We start from the raw sequence: 18,163 nt of genomic DNA, 5'->3' as shown, positions 1-18,163 counted from the left end.
CGTCCTGGATCTGCCTGCCACCAGGGAGACATAATATTAACAAACAGACCAAACACCTCTCTGAGAAATCCCCAAAACAGTTAAAAGGTTCCTGCACCAAAGGCAAGCGTGAAGCCAACAACATCAAAGCCCACTAAGAATATTCATTATACTCTCCACTCTCTTGTACCAGAACCCCTCTCCCCTAGGAGGGAAGCCCCAACTCCTGTCTTCTACCTGGGAAGGGAAAGGTGTAGAATGTATGTCCAATGTCAGAATTTTAGAGGGACTGCCCAAGGGAACAGTTTCTATTTTGATGTATCCAAGTACCGACAAGAATAGCATGCCAGACTGGGGATCTTTGAGAACAAAGATGATAAACCATGCACTAAGGTTTGTGGTACCACAGACACACACTAGGTGAGAGCTCTGGTATCACAATTTACTACAGCTCCAGAGAGGTTTCAGTCTTATACGCAGACACCGGGAGAACTCCTGAGTAGATGCTATCCTCACTTGAAGACTTACTATAAGGCCACCATAATCACAACAGTATGGAATTGGTGAAAGAACAGACATAAAGATAAATTGGGCAGAATAGAAAGCCCAGAAATAGACAAATATAGTCAACTGCTCTTTGACAACAAAGCAAGAGAGAAAGGACAGTCTTTTTAAAAATGGTGCCAGAACAACTAGATGTGCCAAAAACTTAATCTAGGTAAAAGAGAACTTTATCAACATGATAAATGGCATTTTTTCCATTTGTTTTGATACTGAATATAGTTCCCTGTGTTATATAGAAAATCTCTGTTGCTTATCTATTTTATGTATAGTAGTTTGTATCTGATAATCCCATGCTCCTAATTCCCTCCTCCTTCTCCCTCTGGTAACCATAAGTATGCTTTCTATGTCGGTGACTCTGTTTGTTTTGTAATATAGATTAATTTGTATTATTTTTTAGATTCCACATATAAGTGTATCAAATGATATTTGTCTTTCTTTGCCTGATTTACTTCACTTAGTATGATATACTCTAGGTCCATCCATGTTGCTGCAAATGGCACAGTTCATTGTTTTTTATGGCTGAGGAATATTCCATTGCATACATACACATCTTCTTTATCCATTCATCTATTGATGGAAACTGAGGTTGCTTCCATGTCTTGGTTACTGTAAATAGTGCTGCTATGAACACCTAGGTGCATGTATCTTTTTGAATTAGAGTTTTTGTCTTTTCTGGATATATGCCCAGGAGTGGGATTGCTGGATCATATGGTAGCTCTATTTTTAGTTTTCTAAGGAATCTCCATACTGTTTTCCATAGTGGTTGTACCAGTTTACATTCCCAACAACAGTGTAGGAGGGTTTCCTTTTCTTCCCTGCCAGCATTTATTATCTGTAGACTTTCTGATGACAGCCATTCTGACTGGTGTGAGGTGATACCTCATTGTAGTTTTGATTTGTATTTCTCTAATAATTAGCGATATTGAGCATCTTTTCATGTGCCTGTTGGTCATCTGTTATGTCTTCTTTGGAGAAATGTCTATTTAGGTCTTCTGCCCACTTTCTCATTGGATAAGTGGCATTTTTAAAAATCACACAACTAACATCGTACTCAGTTGTGAAAAACTGAAAGCTTTCCTCCTAAGATCAGGAACAAATTAAGGGTGCATATTTTCACCACTGCTATTCAACACTGTACTGGAGGTTCTACCCAGAATAATTACACAAGAAAAGCAAATAAAAGGAATCCAGATTGGAAAGGAAAAAGTAAAACCATGTATATTCACAGAGGACATGATCCTATGTATAGAAAATCCTAACGAATCCACAAGAAACCTACTAGAGCTAATAAATTCAGCAAAGTTGCAGGTTACAAAATCAACATATCAGTTCAGTTTCTATACACCAGCAATATACAATCCAAAAAAGAAATTAAGAAATTAATTCCATTTGCAATAACATCTAAAAGAATAAAATACTTAGGAAAAAATCTAGCAAAGGAGGCAAAAGACTAGTATACTGAAAATTGTAAGACATTGATGGAAGAAACTAAAGAAGACGTAAATAAATAGAAAGACATCCCATTTTCATGGACTGGAAGACGTAACATTGTTAAGGTATCAATACTACCCTAAGCAATCTACAAGTGTAACACAAGCCCTATCAAAGTTCCCACAACTTTTTTTGCAGAAATGGAAAACTTGAACCTCAAGTTCAGATGGAATTCGCAAGGGATCCTAAATAGCCAAAACAATCTTGGGAAATGAAGAACAAAGCTGGAGAACTTATACTTCCCAATTTCAAAATGTAGTGCAAATCAGAGTAATCAAAACAGTGTGGTACTAGCATAGGACAGACATAGAGATCAATGGAATAGATTTGAGAGTATAGAAATAAACCCATTCATCTATGGCCAATATTTTTAACAAGGGCAAAAGACCATTCAATGAAGAAAGAATAGTCACTTAAACAAATGATGCGGGGACAATTGCATTTCCACATGCAAAAGAATAAAGTTGGAGCCCTACCTCACACTGTATATAAAAATTAACTCAAAACTGATCAAAGACCTAGTATGAACTAAAACCATAAAACTCTTAAAAGAAAACACAGGGGTAAGTATTCATGAGCTTGGATTTGGCAGTGTATTTTTTTAAGACCTTTTATTGAGATACAATTGACATACAATAAACTGCATATATTTAAAGTGTACAATTTGATACTTTTTTTCTTATTAGTAATGTATACATGGCAATCCCAATCTCCCAATTCATCCCATCCCAAGCCCCGACCCCCCCCCCCCCCACTTGATATCCATGTTTGTTCTCCACATCTGTGTCTCTATTTCTTGGCAGTGTACTCTTAAATTATGACACCAACAGCATGAACAAAAAAAGAAAAGAGAATTTGGACTTCATCATAATTGAAAACGTTTGTGTGTCAAAGAACACTGACAAGGATGTGGAGGGATAAGAACCCTTGTGCTTTGTTGCTGGGAATGTAAAACGGCGCAGTGGCTGTGGAACAGCATGGCAGTTTCTCAAAAAGTTAAACAGAAAATTGCTATATGACCCAGTAAGAGTCTTAGGTACTTACTCAAAAAACTGAATGCAGGAACTCAAATATAATTTTACACCAGTTTTCAGTGTTATTCACAATAGCCAAAAGGTGAAAGTAACTCAAGTGTCCATCAGCAGATAAAAGAATATACAAAATGTGGTAAAAGCATACAATGGAATATTATCCAGTCATAAAAAGCAATGAAGTTCTGATACATGTACAACATGGGTAATCCTTGAAAACATTATGCTAAATGATATAAGCCAGATACAAAAGGACAAATATTGTATGAGTCCAGTTATATGAAATATCTAGACTAGGCAAATTCGTAGTGACAGAAAGTAGACTAGAGGTTACCAGAGTCTTGTGGGAGGTGGGAATAGGAAGTAATTGTTTCAGAGGTACAGAGTTTCTAGAGTGATGAAAACATTTTAGAAATAGATAGTGGTGTAAATATTAGCAAAAACATTGTGAATGTAATTAATACCACTGAATTGTATCCTTAAGATGGTAAAAGTGACAAATTTTATGTTATTACCAGAATAAAAAGAAATTATCAAAAAAAATGAATCTGGACACAGATGTGACACCATTCTCAAAAATTAACTCAAAATGGATCAAAGACCTAAATGGAAAAGGCAAAACTATTAAACTTCTAGAAGATAACATAGAAAATCTAGGTGACCTTGAATTTGACAACGAATTTTTAGGTACAACACCAAAAGAATGAACCATGAAAGAAAAAACTGATAAGAGGGACTTCATTAAAATTAAAAACTTCTTTGAGAAAGACATTGTTAGAGAATGAAAAGACAAGCCACACACTGGGAAAAAATGTTTGCAAGATACATACCTGATAAAGGCTTGGTATCCAAAATATACAAAGAACTCTTAAAACTCATATAAGAAAACAACCTGTTTTAGTCAGTTTGGGCTGCCATAACAAATACCACAGACTGGGTGGTTTAAACAAACATTTACTACCCACAGTTCTGAAGGCTAGGAAATCCAAGATTAAGGGGTTGGCCAATTTGGTTCCTGGTAATCACTCTCTTCCTGATTTGCAGATACAGCCTTCTTGCTGTATCCTCACCTGAGAGAGATCATCTCCTTTGTGTCTCTTCAAGTATGAGGGCACTTAATCCCATGCATGAGGGCTTCACCCTCATGACCTAATCACTTCCCAAAGGTCCTACCTCCAAAAGCATCACATTGGGGATTGTGGCTTTAACATATGAATTTTGGAGGAACAGAAACATTCAACCAAGTGTATAACCCAATTAAAAAATGAGTAAAAGATCTCATCAAAGAAGATACACAGATGGCAAATACAAATAAGCATAAAAAAGTTGCACAACATTATATATATGAGATACCACTACACACCTATTAGAATGGCTACAATACAAAACATTGACAAAAAATGCTGAGGAGGATGTGCAGCAACAGAACTCTCAGTTATTGCTGGTGGGAAAGCAAAATGGTACCACCACTTTGGAAGACAGTTTAGCAGTTTTCTTACAAAGCTAAACACAGTCTTACCATATGATCCAGCTATCGTGCTCCTTGTTTACCCAAATGTGTTGAAAACTTATGTCCACACAAAAACATGCACACAAAAGTTTACTGCAGCTTTATTCTTAACTGCCAAAACTTGGAAGCAACTAAGATGTTCTTCAATAGACAAAATGGATAAACATACTTCGGTACATCCATACAATGGCGTATTATTCAGCAATAAAAAGAAATGACTTATCAAGCCACAAAAAGTCATGGAAGAACCTTAAATGCATATTTGCTATTCCAACTATATGACAGTCTGCAACAGGTAAAACTATAGAGACAGTAAAAGATCAGCGGTTGCCAGTGGTTTGTGGGAAGGAAGAGGAAAGGGATGAATAGATGGAGCACAGGGGATTTTTAGAGCAGTGAAACTATTCTGTATGATATAGTAGATACATGACATTACACATTTGTCAAAATGCATAAAATTGTACAATGGACAGTGAACTCTAATGCAAACTATGTACTTTAGTTAATAATATATCAATATTTATTCATCATTTCTAATAAATGTACCACACAAATGAAAGATGATAATATTCAGAGTATTTTAAGAGGGGAGGGGCATATAAGAGCTCTCTATACTTTCTACTCCATTTGTCTGTAAACCTAAAACTACTCTAAAAATAAAATCTACTAATTAAAAAACAAAACTGTTTTTAACAAAAGGCAGGGGCACTCTGTTATTCTAAATGTCAATGTCACAAAAGACAAAGGCTGAAGAACAAGTCCAGATTAAAGAAACCCAAAGAAATATAACCACATGCAATAAATGATACTAGATTGGATACTATACTGGAAGAAAAATTATTATAAAGGAACCCACTGGGACAAATGACAAAACTAGAGAAAGGACAATGAATTAGATTAAAATAGTCCATCAGCAAATTTCCTAAAGTTGGTGACTTAAATGCAGTACCACAAAAGAATCTCCTTATTCTTAAGAAATAGACATGAAAATATTTAGACATAAAGGATCATGACGTATATAACTTACTCTCAAATTATTCAGATGAAAAATTTTATATACATACATATGTAAAGAAGGAGCGCAAAAATGATAAAACAATAGATTGCCTCCAAAAACTTATGTCCATTTGGAACCTGTGAATGTTACCTTATTTGGATATAGGTTCTTTCCAGATATAATCAAGTTAAGATGAGGTTATAATGTATTTGGGTGTTCTTATAAGAAACGGAAATTTAGACACACACACACACACACACACACACACACACACACACACACACACACGGAAAACAGCCATGTGAAGATGGAAGCAGAGACTGGAGTTGTGCTGTCGCAAGGCAAGGAAAGCCAAGGATTGCCAGCAAACACCAGAAACAAGGAAGAGACAAGGAAAAATCCTTCCCTAGATTAGGAATGAAACAACCTTGCCAACACCTTGATTTTGGAATTCCAGCTTCTAGAACTATGAGAAAATAAATTTCTATTGTTTTAAGCCACCTAGTTTGTGGTACTTTGTTATGGCAACCCTATGGAAACTAATACAGTAAGTAATAGGTAAATCTGGGTAAAGGATATATGGGAGTTTTTAGACAACTCATGCAAAGTTTTTTTTGTCCTCTTAACAGAATCTTTCTCAGAACAAAAGTTTTTTTAACTTTGAAGCAAAGTGTTTTTAAGTTTGAAATTATTTCCCAAAAGTTTAAAGACAAATACAACTGGACCAAGGACCTGAACAGACATTTCTTCAAAGACAGACAAATGGCCAACAAGCACATGAAAACATGCTTAATATCACTAATCATCAGGGAAATTCAAATCAAAACCACAATGAGACACCATGTCACATTCATTAAGAAGACTATTATCAAAAAAAAAAAAAAAAAACCCAAAAAACGACAGTGTTGGCAAGGACGTAGAAAAACTGGAACTCTTGTGCAGTGTTGGTGGGAATGTAAAGTGATGCAGCCACTATGGAAAATGGTATGGCGTTCCTCAAAAAATTAAGCAGAGAGTTACCATTTAACCCAGCAATTCCACTTCTGGATATATACCCAAAAGAACTGAAAGCAGAGACTCAGATATTTGTACCTCTGTGTTTACAGCAGCATTATTCACAACAGCACCCAGGTACCTAGCAACACATGAATGGATAAACAGTACATGGTAAATACACAGACTACTATGAATATTACTCAGTCTTAAGAAGGAAAGAAATTCTGACACATACTACAACATGGATGGACCTACAACATGGATAAACCTTGAGGACATCATGCTAAGTGAAATAAGACAATCACTGATTATTCTCCTTATATGACATACCTATAAAAGTCAAATTCATAGAGATAGAAAGCAGAATGATAGCTGCCATGGGCTGGTGGGAGGGGGAAATGGGGAGTTACTGTTTATTGGGTGCAGAGCTTCAGTTTGGGAGGATGGAAAAGTTCCGGAGAGGGATGGGGGTGATGACTGCACAACAATGTGAATACATAATAATTAATGTCACAGAACTTTACACTTAAAAATGGTTAAAATGGTAACTTTTATGTTATGTATATTTTATACAAATACTTGTATTTTATACAAATATTTTATACAAATACAATAGTTGTATGTATATGTCTAGAGGTAGGGTGGCCTTGACAAGCTGATTTTAAATTTACGTGGAAATGCAAAGTGTCAAGAATAGCTAAAAATTGTTGAAGAAGAGCAAGCTGGGAGGATTAACTCGCTTACCGTAAGCCTACAGTAACTGAGACAGTGTGGTACTGGTATAAGGATAAACAATAAGACCATCAGAAGTTCAGCAACTCATAGACACTTGACTGTGTCAGAGATGACCAACACTGTGAGCAGTGTATTTGTAATAATTAGCTCTGAGACAACTGGATATACTTGTACTAAATATCAAATTGGAAACAACTTAAATTGGGCCCACATTTTACATAATCAATTTAGGTGGACTAAATACCTAAACATGAAAGGCAAAACCATAAAGCCTTCGGAAGATAGTATCTATATGATCTCACAGTATGGAAGAAGTTCTTTTAAAACATGCAAAAACACTACCATAAAAGAACTTTAGTCCTGTGAAAAAATAAGCGACAGACTAGAAGACAGTTAAGACACAAAATCAGTGAAGAACTGATTCATCACACACCACAACTCCAAGGCGGGGTTGTGAGAACATCTGAAGAATTCCTCCTACATGCAAAAAGCAGGGGAGAACAACCCAACAGGAAAATGACATGAAAGGTGCTTCACAGAAGTGAAAATATAACTAGTAAATAAAAATATAAACAGGCACTTAACCTTACTGACAAGGAGGGAAATGTAAATTAAAACCACTATGAGCTATCTTTATAAACCCATTGGATTGGATAAAATTTAAGTCTGTCAATACAAAATATTGGTACATATGTGGGACAACAGGAACTCCTATACACTACTGATGGGAATATAAACTGGTACCATCATCACTTTGAAAAAGACCTGGTGTTATCCAATAAAATTAAAGATATGTATATCCTATGAGCCAGCTAATCTACTTCCACGTATATAACATAAAGAAATTCATGCTGATGTACACCAGGATATACATATAAGAATGTTCTTAAAAGTATGGTCTGTAATGACCCCAAACTGGGGAAATGAAACAGAATATATATATATATATATATATATATATATATCAACTATACTTCAATAAAAAATAAATACAAAACAAAACAAAAATCCCAAATGTCTATTAATAGTAAAATGGATAAATAATATATTTATGCAATGAAATGACAGTGAATGAACTATATATACAAGCAATAAAGTGGGTTAATTCACCAAAAAATTGTTAGTAAACGAGGTTAGACCAAAAAATGCAGTTCAAAAATAGGAAAAACTAAATCATATTGTTTTGGAATCCATACACAGGTGATAAAACTTAAGAGAAAGGCAATGAAATGATTATCATAAGCCAGCATAGTGATTACTTCCATTGAGGAGGAAAGGATTACAATCTAGAAGGGGACGCAGTAGTTTCTGTGATGCTAATAATGTTCTATTTCTTCAACTGGATGGTTCCAGAAAAATGTCTTATATACTTTTCTGTATACATGTTATACTTAACATCTTTTAAAAATGTGAAGGTATAGTAAGGATAAATACCACTCCATACAGAAGAACATGACTATAGACAAAAACACACAGTTATGCTGATTGGTTCATAACTATGAACCTGAAAGGGAGGTTCAGGCTCCCAGGCAGTCATATTTCCCTAGTCCATCTGCCCATCCACTCTCCTAGAATAATATTTTATACTTTTCTGTTCTTAAACCTCCAACATCTCCTCCCCCATCCTCATCTTTCAGTTGATGATTGTGTTTCCTACTTCATTGAGAACAATGGAAGTAAAGAATACTTCCACAGCCTGACCACCATAAATACTACCAGGATTTTGTGATCATATATACTACTTTCCCTTAGCTCAACTCTCCATGCTCCTATTTAAGGCCAATCCACCTATTTGTACACTAGATCCCATGCCTTCTTGCCTTCACAAAGACATTATGACAGCAATTCTCCCATCTATCACCTGCATCATCAATTTCCTTCAGTAAATATACTGCTATTCCTTAACAAAACTGCCCCTAACAGCTACTAAACGATTTTTTTGCTCTCCTTTGGGGTTAAATTTCTTGAAAAAGTTGTCTATAGTTACTATTCCTCTCCTTTCATTCTCAAACCCACCACAAGCAGGTTTTTGGACTGACCACTCTGTCAAAACTGCACATCACGATAATCAATAACTTCTAACGGTCAATTAGTTCTCATCTTACTTATCTTTTGGGAACATTTGACACAGGTTATCTATCACTCCTTGCTCCTTAGAGATCTGCATCACTTGGTTTCTGGTAAACCACTCTTTTTGATTTTCTTCTATATAACTGGTCACTCCTTCTCAGTCTCCACTGCTGATTCCTCTTCTTCCTTAATGTTGGGATGCAAATGTCTTTGGTATTCTTCTGTCCATCTATACTCATTCTCTTGGTAATCTCATCCAGTCTCATAATTTAAATACATCTTTATATCAATTCTTCCAGTTCAGACCCTTCTCTTAAACTCCAGAATCATTTAAATGTCTAGTGGACATCTGAAATTCCACATGTCCAAAACTGATTTCCCAAATTTTCTCTCCAAACCTGTGCCACCACTTATTAACCATCCTTATTTCTATTTAAGGCAATGCCATCCTTCCAGTTGCTGAAACCAAATGATGATCTGGAGTCATCCTGTTTCCTCTCCCCACATCTAGTCCATCAATAAATCTAGTACATTCCATCTTACACATATGTCTAGAATTTAAGATTCCTTCACCTCCTCTACTGTTAGCACTCCAGTCCAAGCCACATTCATCTTTCTTTTTTTTCCCCCAGAATAGAAACATATTTAATAAAAGTAATCATTCAGCACCACAAAGCATTAGAAGAAGTCTATTGTGAATTGTTTTCCCTTTGCATGTCACTGAGAAAACATCCAGTATTATGATTATCAAGGTAATCTGTCTTAAGGTTAATAGGTGGTAAGAAAAAAAAAAGATGTTTTGTGGTGTTCCATTCTACAGGGGCCAAAAGGTTCTGTTTGGCCTATGTAGCATTTACAAAGATGGTACTGGTCTAATAATCCCAAAATAACAATCCTGGTAACTTCACAAAATGACTTCTATTGTTGGATGGAGCAAGTGAGATTCTAGGTAATAATGGAGATGACTACCTGTGTGATGCTCCCTGGCCTGGGAGACCAGGGGCCTAGATTCCAATTCCAGTTCTACCACTGATTAACTGTGTGATCTGAAGACAGTCACCCAGTTCCTCTTGAGCTCCGTTTTCCCACTATAAAATAAGGGAGTTGCAGTAAAGTTCCTGACTGCCTTCTTTGCCACTTTTTCCACATTCATCTTTCACTTGGATTATTGCAACAGTCTCCTATCTGGTCTCTCTGCTTACACCCCTGACCCTCTACATCCTATTCTTAACACAGCAGCAAGAAAGATCCACTAACTTTTAATTTAGATCTTATCTTTTCTCTGCTCAAAATCCTACAATGGCTACTCATCTTACTCAGAAGAAGAGCCAACTATGCATGCCCTTTTTTAACCCAGAATAATATCAACATCATTTTTTTTCTGGGTTTAGGAAACACAAAAATAAACACACAAAACGGAGCCTAAAAAAGTGATTTCTAAAGCCAATCCTCAAATTGGTCTATGAATAACTTTTACTTAATCCACAGTGTATGATGACAGTGCACTGCATTTTTATAAATGTTGCTATAAATTTTTAACGTGATTTTTCCTACTTTTTTGTTGTTAAATTTTATATTTTTCATAAAATAATGGTTATTATAAATGGTATTTTTTAAACATTTTATTACTTGGAAAAACAAAAATTTTGCAGAACTAATTTTTTTAAATTAAACTGTAGTTGACAGAACTAAGTTTTAATGCCTTCTCTATTTCTCCTTTCCACTCTTTATGCATTTTCTCCACTGAATTTAAAAAAAGAACATTTTTACTAGTATAGAAATTGAAAATTCTAGGAACTATTGGCCAAAAAGATTTAACAAGCATGTACCTGCACTAAAAACTCACTAAGCATAAGCAGGAGAAACTACATTGGCTAGAGCATTAGACCCATGCCCTTCTCCAGCTCTGTCAGTACTGGCTGTGTGACATTAAATTTTTTGCCTTTAAATTAAATGAGATGATACATTTAAAATATATTGACATATAATAGATACCTATTGTGTTTAGTTAATACAAGACTATAAACTACGTGTTTAGTTAATGCAATGTTAATACAGTGGTGCTGTAGGGTGGGAGCGAGAGTGGGAGGAAGATCAGAGGGGAGCAGACCACCCTGGTGCAGAGAAGTATTTTATCCACTAATGTTTAGAACTCTGGCACGTGGGGATAATAAAAAGCATTTTGGTCGGTTTCATCATCATCTTTTTAAAATTAATTAATTAATTAAATTATTTATTGGTTGTGTTGGGTCTTCGTTGCTGCACACAAGCTTTCTCTAACTGTGGCGAGTGGGGGCTACTCTTCGTTGTGGAGCATGGGCTCTAGGCACATGGGCTTCAGTAGTTGCGGCACATGGGCTCAACAGTTATGGCTCACAGGCTCCAGAGCACAGGCTCAATAGTTGTGGCACACAGGCTTCGTTGCTCCGCGGCATGTGGGAATCTTCCCAGAGCAGGGCTCGAACCCATGTTCCCTTCATTGGCAGGCGGATTCTTAACCACTGCACCACCTAGGAAGTCCTGGCAGGCGGATTCTTAACCTCTGCACCACCTAGTATGTCCCCATCATTTTAAAATTCTCTGAAGACCATGTATCCCCTTCTTACCTTCACCAAGATAAACCACAGCAAAAGACCATCTTCCACACTCACTCAATTCATCATTAACTGAGTGCATAAGGTATGGTAAGGACTCAGAGTGTAGTATTAGAGTATAATCACCGTACATTTTTAAATAAACTAAGGGTGGTTATTTAGAAAATAAAAATATTCACTTACCTTTTTTGAATTTATGTACAGGGAGTTTCTTAAGTTGATCTTTACGAAGTCTGTTTCTTCTAGCTCTATGTCTATCCTGGACAAATTTTGTGATCTAAAAATAAAAGAGAAAAAAAAAGGGAATCAGATATTAAATAGGCAAAAAGAAAATGACCATTAAAATAATAAATGTTTTATGTTTCTAGATAGCTGCTACAAATCAATTCAATTTAAACCCTAATCACAAGACTATTAATTAAAATATCAATGATTAATTATCATTAGTGATTAATTAGCCCATAAATTACCCTTTGAATTTTTGTTCAATGACCTAAATTATCTCTAATTTACTTTGATATAAACATCATAAATAACATGTAACTATTTGTTTGCAAAAGTATAAATAGTAGATTCTAGGTTACAAAGACTCCACTGGATTGAAAATGGGAGGGTTAAATATCTATAAGTTACAAACTAATAAAATTTTCAAATGTAACATGCATTAAACTGCACTTTCTAGCAGCAAAATGGACAGAACTAATACTCACCCTCATACAATAAATGTGGCTCACAATTTTGTCCTATTGCATAGCACTACTTTAGAAAACAGAGGAGTGCAAAAAGGTGTAGAGAACTGCAATGATTGCAGTTCTGTGAATATACTAAAAAAACCACTGAATTGTATGATTTAAAAGGGTCAATTTTATGTTATATGAATTATATCCCAAAAAAACTGTCTTTAAAATACTAAAAAAACCAAACAAACAAAAAAAACGACTGACAAGACAAATACACAAGCTCAAACTAGTGGACATATATAAAACTTTGAACTTTACAGTTCTTTTCATACACATGGGGAATGTTTACAAATTTAACCACAATTACCATGCCTCTTCACCACCCAGATTCTAAACAATTTGAGAAATAAGATCATGAACTGGCAGGTGGAGCACCTAACTCAGTGAAGAATGAAACAGAACCTTCTCCTAAACCACAGAATTAGACTGCCCTACCCACCCAGATATAGACAAAGACAATCAGGAATGGAGTCGCCCTTTCTTTCACCCTCCCCTAGAACTGCAGAACCAGTCCTGGAGGAGCCACAGACAGGTTGATCTCAAGAGAAAGGTGAAGCTGAGCCAAGCATGCCCTAATTTATTCTTCCCAAATGTACCACACAGATAAGATACTTCATCTCCCCTAAGACCAAATGAGTAGAAGAGTAGAGAAGGCCTAGGAGTATTAGTAACTGAATTCCCCATTAACATGGATGGATACATCAAAAGTGGTAAATAAATATCCTATATAACAGTGAATTTTTTTTTAATTTAAACCAAATTAAAATAAAAAATTCCTTATCAAAAGTAATGGGTTATGTACAGCTAAAGTGATTGTTAAGGAAAAATTTATAACCTAAATGCATACACTATAAAGAAAAAACATGAATAAGTATTCAGCTGATCAAGCTAGAAAAAGAAAAGCAACGTATTCAAAAAAAGTAAAAGAAAGAAAATAATAATGCCAAGAGCAGAAATTCATGAGCTGGATTAAAAAGGAGAGTAAAGACATTAGAATATAAGTCCCACTGGAATGTAAGCTGCTTGATATCAGGGATTTTTACCTATTTTGTTCACTGAGGAAACTTCAGACCCTAAAGCAGTGCCTAGGTTCAGAGGTGCAGAATAAATATTTGTTGAATGAAAGAAAAAAAAAGAAAATCTCAAAGTCCATTTCTCTGAAAGACAAACTTCTGACAACATTGTGCAAGGCATGGATGGATATGAATAAATAGAACTCATCCCACATATAGTAGGAATTCTCTTTAAATTGTTATATGAGTACATAAGTATTATAAATTACTTTATGCAGTACTTGAAAACAGACAAAATAGACAATTTCTTAGAAATATAATTTAGTACGAAGAATTAGACAACCATTTACATGTCCAAGTAATTACGAAAAATATCAGTAGATCTAGATGATTTTACAGGCAGTCTTCACCAAAAATTCAAGTAAAAGATAATCCCAATTTTATTTAAAAAAAAAAACTCAACATTTTTTTAAAAAATAGAAAATAAAAGAAAGCTTTAGTTTTTTAATGGGACTAGCTTTATCTTGTCTAATTATTTTAAATTACGGTAAAATATACATAACATAAAATTTACTATGCTAACCATTTTTAAGTATACAGTTCTGTGGCAGGAAAGTACATTCGCGTCGTTGTGCTCCCATCACCACCAAACTCTTTTCATCTCCCAAAACTGAAACTTTGTACACATTAAACGCTAATTCCCCATTCTCTCCTCTCCACAGCCCCTGGCAACCACGATTCTACTGTCTCTGAATCTGACTACTCTAGGTACCACACATAAACAGACTCAAAAAGTATTCGTCCTTTTGTGACTGGTTTATTTCATTTGGCATAATGTCTTCAAGATTCATCCATGCTGTAGCATCTGTCAGAATTTCCTTCCTTTTTAAAGCTGAATAATATTCCATTGCATGTATATACCACATTTTGTTTATCCATTCATCAATGGACGATTCCGTTGCTTCTACCTTTGGCTATTGAAGTTAATGCTGTTATGAACATAAGCATACAAACATCTGTCTGACTCCTTGCTTTCAATCCTTTTGGGTATATAACCAGAAGTGGAATTGTCGGATCATATGATAAATGTATGTTTAAATTTTTGAAGAATTGCTGTACTGTTTTCTATACTGACTGCTCCATTTAACATTCCTACCAACAGTGCTCAAGGAATTGTCTAGTTTTCATGTCAAGATTGTTCTAGCCCTATAAAACTAAAATTTCCCCTTTCCTGGACATTCAGATTGCTAATATTTTATTTAGGATTTCTGCACCTATGTCCAAGTGTAAAACTGGCTGATCCATGTTAGAGAAATTTGAATAACCCAATATGCAAAGACAAAATTTGTACATCATAATCAAAGAGAGTCCATACCCCAAACACAAGGATTTTTAGAATTTACAAAACAAATTCATGCAATCCAGCACAAGAATAGAGTAAAAGAAAAAAACAATGATTATTACAACAGAGAAAAAAAGATATAATGCAACACCCATTCATTATTTTAAAAGAAAAAAGGCAAATAAAAATTTAGTTCATTTCTAATTCTTCTACCTTTTTTTCTTATTTTACCAGAAAATATAGCACAACGTTAAACAGGAGGTACAACAGGCATTCTTTTTTTTGTTCCTGACTTTCATGGGAAGGCTTCTAATAATTCACTGTTTAATGATTTCATTTTAAGTTTTTAGTCAATAATCCTTATTGGCTTAGGAATGTTTACTTCTTATTTGCCAAGTGTACTTTTTATTTGTTGTTTGTTGTTCTAACTTTCCATACTTCCTTGCTTCTAGACTGAAAACCCAAGAGAATCAACAAATTCAAATTACCAGGAGAATTCAGTAAGTTTGCATAGATAAGATTAATATAAAAAAATCAATAATGTCCAGTGTCCAAATGTTGGTCTCTAAATACTACTCTTAAATTAAAAAAAAAAAACACAAAAACACAAAAAAGCAGAGCTCCTTGGAGAAATTTCTGATTCTAGGGCTGGGGCAAGAAAAATAACGATGAGCCTGGAGCTTCCTATAGTACCAAACACTAAAGAAGTACTTACAAAACAAAAGAATGGGTTGAATCAAAGGGACCCAAGACCCAGCCCTGCAGAGCTCCCAATGGCCAAAGCTCAAACAATTTAAACAACAAAAATAATGCAGTATTGGATTATTACCCAAAATATAAAATAAATATACAGAGTACAAACTAATATAAATAAATGATTGAACAAATAAATAAATGCCAAGAAGAGACAAATCTTCCTTACAAGAGAATTCTAAATAATATATGTAGATACCTTCCTCCTTACAGAAAGTGGAGCTTGATTCCTGCCCCTCCCCACTTTTAGGACAGGCTATACTTAGCGCCTCACTCCCAAAGGAAGAATAGAATAGAGAAAGAGAAAAAATATTAACTTTATAGTGGAAAAACCTGGCAAACATTACCTAAACCAAGGAATGAAGGTTAACATCATCAGTGATGTTATGCAAATATCATGTACTCCCCACCCCCCCAACATGTTAGGATGAGAAGTGCACTTCACTTTGCTGATACTCTTCTTAAAAACCTATAACCAACCCAGTCTAACAATAAGAAAAATATCAGATTAAGGGACATTCTATAGGATACCTGGCCACGACTCCTCAAAGCTGTCAAGGTCATGAAAAACAAGGAGAGATTAAGAAGCTTTCACAGATAAGAGGAGACTGGGAATACATGATAATAATACAATGTGGTACTTTGTTGTACAGTGGAAACTGGCACAACATTGTAAAGCAATTATACTGCAATAAAGATCTGAAGGAAAAACAAAAAACCATGTGGTAACCTGGACTGGGTCCTGGAACAGAAAGAAAACAGTAATAGAAAAGCATAAAGTCTATCCAGTCTGGAGCTGAGTAATAGTAATGCTACCAATTTCAGTTCCTTAGTTTTGACAAATGTACCATGGTAAAGTTAAATGTTAACAATGGGAGCAACTAGATAAGGAATGTACAGGAACTCTCCTCTTTGCAATTTTTGTGTAAATCCTAACATTATTCCAAAATTAAATGTTTATTTTAAAAAATCAATAATGTTCTTACACCCTAGTAATAACCAATTAGAAAATGCAATTTCAAAAATGTCTAACAAAATACATGCAAAATGTTTACAGAAAAAAAATCATTAAACTGATGGATATGAAAGACCAAAATAAAAGAAACACACAACATCACAGGAAGACTGAATATTTCAAAGACAGTGTTTAATCTTTATTCTATGAATTCAATACAATAATAAACTCATTGGATGTTAATATACTCTTTATGAAAAATAAAAAGGTTAGAGACAATAGAGGGATTGTTTTATATCTTTGTAAATCTCTTTTAATATCTATCTTAATAGAATACAGAAGGATTCTCATATCTGCTTCTGCATTCAATTTGTTTTGATATCATACACCATGTAGCCTCTAGAAACTTCTTCTATAAACCCTGAGAGAATGAGAGTGACAAAGGCAAATCATATCTTAGTATCATCATGAAAATAATTTTGACCCTGCAGACCTACTAAGAGTCCTGGGGCCATACTTTGGTAACCATTATTTTGGAGAAACAATATGTCACCCCGTTAACCTCAACCCTCATAATATTCTTTATTTACATTTTAATATGAAAATTTTTAAATACAGAGTTAAAAGAATTTTATAATAAATACTCATATATCCACTACCTAGATTCTACAATTAGCATTTTACTATACTTTTTATCACGTATTTATCCATCCCACTATCTACGCATCAATACATCTTTTTCTCTATTTTTTACAATGTATTTCGAAGTCAGCTGCAGCTATCAGTACACTTCCTCTCAAATACTTCAGCATATAAACTCATTACTTAGAGTTTGATATTTTTTATACTTTTTTTTTCTTTTTATGTAAAATTTACATACAATGAAATGCACAAAATTTAAGTATGCAATTTGGTGATTTGGACATTCCCAACCCAAGCGTCTCTCAAGACAAAGATCATGACTCTCATTCCCCAGGAAATTCCTTTACACCCTTCTGAGTAAATTCCTCATCCCTCCCTAGTCCCCTAAAAGCAATCACTGTTTTGATTTTTTTCTACCCAGATTATTTTTGTCTTTTCCAGAACCAGTCATATAAATGGACTCTTAAAATTATATGTATTCTCTCACTCAACATAATATGTTTTAGAGCCATTCATACTATTGCTTTTAAAGTATTTAAAATTATTTTACCTACCATGAAAATGACTATCAAGATGAGACAGATGCCCACTATGATAAGGAAGGGGATAAGGTAGTATTCCAGAGGAAGGCTAAATTCCGGAACTAAGATAATGTGGCCCCTGGAAGAAAACAAAAATTAATAATTGGGAAGTATTAAGAGTTGCCAAATCATGATCTTAACTGAAAACAAAGAAAAATATTTTTAAAAGG

General features: G+C 34.7%; 1 protein-coding gene across 2 annotated transcripts in view; it reads right to left on the bottom strand.

Annotated features, from left to right (window-relative positions):
• The window catches only part of RNF13 (ring finger protein 13), a 119,809-nt gene that overhangs the window by 23,087 nt on the left and 78,559 nt on the right, over positions 1 to 18,163 (bottom strand). For both annotated transcript variants that reach the window (XM_057738203.1, XM_057738204.1), the window contains 2 exons: positions 17,967 to 18,072; positions 12,151 to 12,244 (listed from right to left, as the gene is read on the bottom strand). In XM_057738203.1, the coding sequence (XP_057594186.1) occupies positions 12,151 to 12,244; positions 17,967 to 18,072 (200 nt within the window). The remainder of the gene's footprint in view (positions 1 to 12,150; positions 12,245 to 17,966; positions 18,073 to 18,163) is intronic.

Source organism: Hippopotamus amphibius, chromosome 6 (genome assembly GCF_030028045.1).
Source record: "Hippopotamus amphibius kiboko isolate mHipAmp2 chromosome 6, mHipAmp2.hap2, whole genome shotgun sequence".
Classification (NCBI taxonomy): domain Eukaryota; kingdom Metazoa; phylum Chordata; class Mammalia; order Artiodactyla; family Hippopotamidae; genus Hippopotamus; species Hippopotamus amphibius.
This window is presented reverse-complemented; position numbering and strand designations above follow the sequence as displayed.